The sequence below is a fragment of the Neoarius graeffei genome, chromosome 14 (assembly GCF_027579695.1).
Source record: "Neoarius graeffei isolate fNeoGra1 chromosome 14, fNeoGra1.pri, whole genome shotgun sequence".
NCBI lineage: Eukaryota > Metazoa > Chordata > Actinopteri > Siluriformes > Ariidae > Neoarius > Neoarius graeffei.
In genome coordinates, this window is record NC_083582.1 from 33,347,031 (window position 1) to 33,355,463 (window position 8,433).

At 37.1% G+C, this 8,433-nt stretch overlaps 1 protein-coding gene across 1 annotated transcript in view; it reads right to left on the minus strand.

Moving 5' to 3' along the window:
• Positions 1 to 243: 243 nt before the first annotated feature.
• Positions 244 to 8,433, minus strand: part of dlx4b (distal-less homeobox 4b) — an 8,548-nt gene continuing 358 nt past the window's right edge. Inside the window, exons 1-3 of the mRNA XM_060939559.1 lie at positions 8,087 to 8,433; positions 5,924 to 6,117; positions 244 to 687 (exon numbers count right to left, since the gene is read on the minus strand). The exon at positions 8,087 to 8,433 is cut by the window's right edge and continues 358 nt beyond it. Coding sequence (XP_060795542.1) covers positions 436 to 687; positions 5,924 to 6,117; positions 8,087 to 8,414 — 774 coding nt within the window. The 5' untranslated portion in view covers positions 8,415 to 8,433 and the 3' untranslated portion in view covers positions 244 to 435. The remainder of the gene's footprint in view (positions 688 to 5,923; positions 6,118 to 8,086) is intronic.

Genomic DNA, 8,433 nt, shown 5'->3' on the forward strand with positions numbered 1-8,433 from the left:
AATGAATTGAAAGTCAGAAGTGAAAAGGGGGATTGATTTGATTGAAGTACATGAGATCTGTTTTTTTCCCCCTTCAGCAACAATTTGGTTTAATTGCATGGCATGGCAACACAGTGTTTGTCAGCCTTTCATCAGTCCTTTTATTCCAAACAAATATGAACGGAGTCTGAATAAAAACCACTAATGAAAAGCACTGATGACGAATCATATCAACCAGCTTTTCAAGGACAAAGTCACAACCCCTTTAAACACACGACCATATTTACACTTTAATAAAAGAATTCCCACATGGAGGCCAATGCAAATCCTCAGGGCAAGTGAAAATTAGGCTACCTTGCTGAGCAACTTTGGCTCGAAATATTATCATATGATATGACATGTCGTATAATCACTAGTGTAGCGGTAGAATGTTGGGAGCAAACGTACACATATGAGTCACATCATATGAGGTCTGGGTAAAGTGTCCTGGGATGATGGGTACCACTGGCCGAAACTGTTCATGTAGCCGCCGGGGTGTGTGTGTGCGCTTTTGCCCGCCATCGGCGCGTCCCACAGAGCTGGCAGCACAGGAGAACAGGGCGACTGCGCATGCATACGGGCAGCCTGCAGCTCTCCTTCAGGTCCGGTAGGACCGTGCTTCATGATCTTCTTATATTTGGAGCGCTTGTTCTGAAACCAGATTTTAACCTTCAAAAAAGAGAAAGGACGAAGAGTTAATAGAGTGTTGACAGCCTGTATTTAAGAGAGTTTACTTTTTTAATTAGGATCATTAGGAGAAGAATTCTTCGGATTGCACAACACAACACAAGGACACATAACCATAACTAGCAGTGTGTAATGTGTAGTTTCTGAAGGTGCTTGGTGTTTTTATAGGCCTATGGGGTTTTCAGGTAACCACCAGGTGACAAAAACCTGCCTCTTGTTTGTTTTAATTATGATGTAGAGACTAAAGTTTACACCCTTTCTTATTACTTGCTTACATAAGCCAAGATAATGTCATTCCCCATAGAACACGAAGTTAATTCTGCATAAGATTGTTCAATGAAAAGAATCCATTTTTTTTGGTCAATACGTATAGGCTGTACAATACAAAACAAAATAATAAACATCTCCATAGTTCGACAGAGTTCTAGATTACACATAGATTACAATCAATAAAAATCAATGATTTATTACTGGTCAGATCATCATTACAGCTGTTTAACATGAAAATAGTTTGCTGTAATCATTTTTTGAAAGAAATCTGCAAGGAAAAATAAGAACAATGCTTTGCAAGAAATCCTGAAAATACGCAGTACTATAGAGCAAAGACTCCTTAAATATAATGAAATTAAATGTGTCTACATTTACATAAATAAATAAATAAATAAATAAAACAAAGGCAGTATTTTGTGTGTGTGTGTGTGTGTGTGTGTGTGTGTGTGTGTGTGTGTAAAGTGTCTCATGTACAGTCACATGCTGCTTTCTTTACTGACATACAAACTTTTTTCTTTTCTTTTCCTGTAACATTTCATTTTGTGCTGGAAAACTAACGTTTGGAATCGAAAATGTTTTTGTACTGACTCGATAAAGTGAAAATCAAATAAAAATCTATAACTACAAACAGGATGACTAAGACTTTGTAGAGTACTGTATGTTTTTGAGGTGATTAAAAAGCGACGTTTCAATAAGTGTATAAAAATACGTGGCGTACTCTATCTGAGCTCCTTTCGTCTAGCCGACTTCCATAATTTTCTTCTGCAGCATGAGTTGTAATAACCTGCGCGATATGAAATTAATTCGCTGTCATTTTATGAAATATGAAAGAAAAAATAGCTGTAAGAGACTGTGAAATTGTGTGAAATCAACACATAACTTACCAAAATCCTGTATTTATCTGAGCAAAATTAAACTGTCGTTTGACCCGTTTGGGGAGAATAGGGTTAAAAATAGCCACTAAAAGAGCTACATGTTCAGCAATGTGATATATCAACTGTGTGTAACTGTCATCAGAAAATTACTATCAAACCAATGCATTTTATGAAAAAGGAGAAGATAGTCGCTGGTTTTAAGTCTGCTAATTAAAGCATAAATAGCTGTCACGCAGATTTAGCCAGTCTTTGGGGAGATGGACTGAACGACATTACACTCTCACAGACTTTGAATTTTTTATTTTATTTTTTATTATTGTTGTTTTTTATGAGAGCCGCGGTGCACGTGTCTAACAATAACGCTTGGTCTACAATTGTTAGCCAAATGATTCCCAGAAACCCAAAGGCATAATAAACATGCAGGCCAGATCTAATGCATGGCTGTTTTTCCACTGATTCACAGCCAGGGAATAATTTTGGTATGAATTTAATGTGGAGGAGAAAATTGTTCTACCACCCCTGAGTCAGCGCAACGAGATTTTAATATTCATCTCAGTGTTTTATTTAGATGCATTTAACACGTTATGCACTACATTATAAAATCATTTTCAATTTTCCTCCCATGAAATGCTGAATAAGCCTTATAGACTCCAAATGTGCGTGCTTGCACGTGCAAGTGTGTGTGTGGGAAGGGGTGTCTCCCGACAACTGTTGGCTGTCCCAAAAGTTTTTTTTTTTAATAGCTTTTATGCAAAAACTCACTAACGGTCCCTGAAGTTAAGGTTTTGGTTAGATTTAAATGTAGGAATAGTATTAATTAGCATAATTAATTAACAATTGTCAATGGAAGGTCCTCACAAGGATAGTAAATAAACGTGTGTGTGTGTGTGTGTGTGTGTGTGTGTGTGTGTGTGTGTGTGTGTGTTGGCAAGGCATTTGTTGTCTTTGAACTCAATTGGAAATTGACACCTTGGAAAAACGGGGAGCCACCAGTAACCTCCCACCAAACATTTTCCATAACCTCAGATGGGCAAAATTCATGCTACGACTTTCAAACTGTTATTGCTTTGGCCACTTCAAACTTTAACAAACACATATAAAAAAAAGATGTGCATTTTATTCCTAAAGACTGGTTTGCCAAACATCTTTTATAGTGAGGTGATTGATTCCAGACCCAAGTCCTATATGCGAAAGGGACGAAGGAGATCCAAAACATGTGCGGCGTGTGGCACTTGTTTACGTGCCTTCAATCATGTTGACAGAAAGAACCAGAAATGGCCAAAAGGGTTGTTATGGTTTGGGTCAAGGATTTGACTCGAAGAGGAATATCCGTCAAATTTACTGACAATCACAGAGAGTTAGATATCAGGTGTACTGATACAGTGCCGATGCATTTGCAGAAAATATCTGCTCACTAGTGTTTCCCTTCTTGGACAGATGGCAGGCAGAGTGATGTGAGGTCTAATCAAGACAACAAAACAGGTGTGAAACAGACCACACATTCTCCATGGCAAAGGATGATGAAAAATTGTGTGTGATTGAGTGCGGGAGAGTATAAGCTAAGAGAATGAATAGAAGTTAATTTAAATGTTAGTAAGGTAGACGCAAAAAAAAAGAAAAGCATCAGTGTCACTGCTGATTTGATATGTAGCCTGAATGACTGAGGGTGTGTAAAACGTGCACCGACACGAACTCGCTCAATAAGTCATTTTGGATCAGTCAAGAATAAATCAGCAATGTATGAGCAGGGACGCATGAGCTGCTTCCATTCATTACTCTGTCACAATAAAAGGATATCTAATTGAATAAAGCTGGAGGTCAAGAATTGAAAGACAATACACATTATAGCCAAAAGTATATGGACACTACATGCTTGAAATGGTTATGTATGTGACCATCACACCCATATGTGAACCTTCCACAAAACACAATTGCACATTATGTCTTTGTATGTTGTAGCATTACACTTTACAATTTCCTGTTCCAGCATCACATTTCCCCCGTGCACAAAGTGAGGTCCATGAGGACAAAATCTGCCAAGGATGGAATGGAAGAACTCGAGTGTCCCGAACAGAGCCGTGACCTCAACCTGTTTAGTATGACCACCTTTGGGATGACTGCATCCCAGGGCTCTTCGCCTGACCTCACTAATGCACTAATGCTGAACGATGACAAATCCCCAAAGCCATGCTCAAAGCCTTTCCAGAAGGGTGGCGCTCATTATAACAGTAAAGGGGATTCAATCTTTAATAGTATATTCAACAAGGACATATGAGGTGTCCACAAACTTTTGGCCATCTAGTGTAGATAGACAGATACAGAGTACATTAATGAAATATACTCCAGCCCTTTTTATATTATACTATCTGCTGTGAAAGACTTGTTAAAGCCATTTAGCGTCCCTCGTAAGTCCATGGATAAGGGGCTCTTAACTCTGAGGCTTAACCAATCAAGAGCAAAGTCCTTCAGATCACTGCTTAAGCACTGAGGAAACAGCAGCTCTCACTCAAAAGATTTTGCCCGTAATGAAGCATGCAGGAGACAATCTCCAACGAGAGAATAATACTCCATTTTAAGACAGGCCTGTGGTTTCCTCATAAACTCTTGCATCATGACCACAATCACTTACCTCATCTTGTTTCATATTTTTGAGTATGTTAAAAAAAAACTAAACCCCAGATAGCACTCAGCCTTATTGACTCAGTGCTCAAAGTAACTGAAAATTACAAATCTAACGTATTTACATTCAATGTCATATAGCTACCATAAAATGCACTTCATGAAAAAAAGTGTCAAAAACAAGACAGTATTTTGAGAACCTAAAGCTTAATTAATCTCAGAAATCATTGTATGACTTATGTTTGATTCGTCTATTGGTGGTTAATGCCCTCTCGTAGCACACATTGCTATCAGGTATTGCATAAAAGTATAGCACAGTTTTAGTGTAAAGGTATATATACCTAAAAAAAATTTTTTTTATATATATATATATATATATATAGTGCAGGTTTAACTAAGTATTTTAGAAGTTTTTTTTTTTGGGGGGGGGCACACAAAACGGTGCAGAAAACCATCACTGGGGATGAAGTGAAAGATTGGCATCTGACCTGTTGTGTTTTCGTGTTTTCTCTCAGCTTGGCTTTGACTGGCGGGTCTTGGAGCGTGAGCAAATGACATATTAATAGATGATGTTTTGCCAAATGTAGAAATCCAAATTCAATAATAATAATAATAATAATAATAATAATAATAAAGTTATCAGCAATTAAATAAAATAAATTAACATTTCAGTCCATATGAAATAAATAAGGGCTTTTAAATGCTGCTCACACTCAGTGCAAAAAAGTTCTTAAAGTTGTACAAAAAGATAAAACAACAGATAAAACAACAACAACAACAACCAATGCTCATACCAGCTCTTTCAGTCGCATATACCTATAATAATAATAATAATAATAATAATAATAATAATAATAATTATTATTATTATTATCTATCCATTTCTTGTTGATAATCACATTTCCCGCAAGCACAGAACCTAAGTAGCACAATGTGAAAAGACAGGACTGGCAAATGTCAGATGTTTAGTGACCATTTAGGTCGACATCACATCAGAGCCTGTCTTCCAGGTTTGTTGCACCTGACCTGTATTAACCTCTATTGTTTCTCTGTGGTAAGACACCACGTTTGATCGCACACGTCCGCTCTTTGCTCCTCACACTTATAATGCCGTATGCGTTTAATTCATTTGTACAGACTTCCACAGTTACTGGATAACAATGTTCAGGAATCTTTCCAACTCAGGAACATAAAGGTGCACAAGAAATCCAAAACAACAATAACGCAACAAAAACTAAACGGTAAATTCCTCACTGCAGGACAGGTGCTTATTGAGAAATTTCAGATACAAATGTCCAAAGAAAAACTTTCTCCTTTAGTCGAACCCCAGCTTCAGGTTTTCCTTTTTTTCCCCCTTCAAATTTGAGCACCATAAGAAGTTGCACAATTGATAAATCAAGTCCAGACTGTGTCTGTCTGTCTTTTTGTTGTGTATATTTGTGTCATGCTCATACCTGTGTCTGTGTGAGGCCCAGTTTGGCTGCCAGGTCTGCTCTCTCGGGCAGGGCAAGGTATTGAGTCTGCTGGAAGCGCTGATGCAGTGCTGCGAGCTGTAAACTTGAGTAGATTGTGCGTGGTTTGCGCATCTTCTTCCCTTTACCACTCACACGGATCTCTCCGTTCTCAATCACTGGCTGCTTCTCGTGATCTTAAAAAAAAAACACCACACAACAAAGGATGTGTTAAAATAATATAGCAGACCTCACCATAATGTATGATCGTCCATGGTGATATTAGGCCTATAAAATCATTCATACTACCACATTATGCATATAGTGGGCTATAAAACCTTTTTAAAATGCCTCCTTTTAAATGGTACCTATTACTGCCATACGTCTGACATTTAAACCCAACACTGTTTACCAGAGATGCAATAAAACCTTCCATACACTTAAAATAAATGACCTGAAAATGTAGCCTATATGCTTATTACCATTTGATTGACACATCAGTAGCCTTTTCCTTTCCCTTTCATTCAGAAAGATTAAATGACCTAACTGCATTTTTGTATCTCAGACTATAACTCTCTCTCTCCAACACCGACAGTGAACGAGTTATTCTATTAGACCATACTGACAGTCTTATTACGCTGCCCTCAGTAACTCCACACACTCGGTTGTATTAAAGTATCAATAAAGGTTTTCTCATTACTAGGGCTTGTGAGTATCAGAATAATAAATAAATAAATAAATAAATAAAAATAAAGCACGCAAAAAAAAATATGAGAAATTTTCAGCAATTTCAGTCACTTGCCTTCATTTAGGTTTCTGTAGCTAAGCAAACTACACATATAGACCTACTAATGACCTAGAGACCAAACCAAAACTACAGACAACGCAGGATAATATTTACATGTAAAACATGACCATAATAATAATAATAATAATAATAATAATAATAATAATGAAACAAAAACCTTGTTAAGTTATATGAACTTATTTCTTCTCTTTCATTCCAATTGTCGTGACAAGTTTTGGATGTTGAATTAAAGTTTATAAATGTTCAAAAATGAAATTTAAAGTAATTCGTTGTCCTGATTACTTGTGAGTTGAAGCAAAGCTGATGTTCAAGGTGAGTTTACTCAAGTTTTTTTAAAGCTGCAATGAACTTTGGTTGCTAAGTTTAACCAACTTGAAATTTCCATCAATAATAATAATAATAATAATAATAATAATACAACTATTACTACTACTACTACTGATAATAATACAACAACAACTACTACTACTACTACAACAATAATAATAATAATAATAATAATAATAAAACTACAATAACAACAACTACTACTACTAAAATAATAATAATAATAATAATAATAATAATAATAATAATAATAAAACTACAATAACAACAACTACTACTACTATAATAATAATAATAATAATAATAATAATAATAATAATAATAATAAAACTACTACTACTACTACTACTACTACTACTACTACTAATAATAATAATAATATTTTTTTTTTTACACATAAATGATTTATTTAATCAGGAAACTCTCCTAACAAAGCCAGTGTGCAGTATCAGTATGAATTAGTGGGTATTAGTGATAATAATCACCCCTTAACCTCATCGCGGGAAAGTGCGACCAATGAAATTCATTCAAATTAATTAAAGCCACCAAGGGCACTCAGTTAAAATATGCTGGATTATTAATATCAGACCATCTGACCTGCTATATCGAGATACTGAAAAGAATCAGACAATGTGCATTTTCAGTTCAGGGAGTGAAATGAATATTATAGCAAAGCCTTGATTCTATTCATCTCACACACAGGAGTCAGACTACTCAGGGTTAAATACATCCAACTCCATAACACTGCACATGCTCATTTCATTATGAATGAATGAATGAATGCATAATATTTTAAATTAAATTAAATTAAATTAAATTAAATTAAATTAAATTAAATTAAATTAAATTAAATTAAATTAAATTAAAACCCGTCTTTGACTGAATGATATGATGTATCAGCATCATTTTAGCCTGTAAAACTTTTCTCCATGAGGAGATCTTCTCATGTGCTGAGATTAAGAGCCCAGGCAGGTTCGGGTCGCAGCAGGAGTGGATGGAGGGGAGAGGCTGGTGGTTCAGAGCGCACTCACCGGTCTCGTCATTCCTCGCGTGGCTCAGCGGGCTCCTGTAGCTGCCCCCCTGTTGGTAGGGTAGATAAGCGGGAGCGGGTGCAGGAGCGCTGAGCGCGGGCGGGTAGCTGTAACCGAGCGGCCCGCTGTAGTGGCACGCGCCGGAGTGGAAGGGACTCTCGTGCTGCGGGTGTCCGCCCGGGTGCAGCCCGTGTGTGGGGTAAACGTTAGTCGAGAGTCCCGAGAAGTGCTGCTGGCTGGCGGGGATCCCGTGGCCGAGCCCTAAAAACGCCGATTTGGACGCATCCGCAGAACCCAAGCCGTCAGGAGCGAAACTCATAGACATCATTGGGAGCGGCGGCCATAAA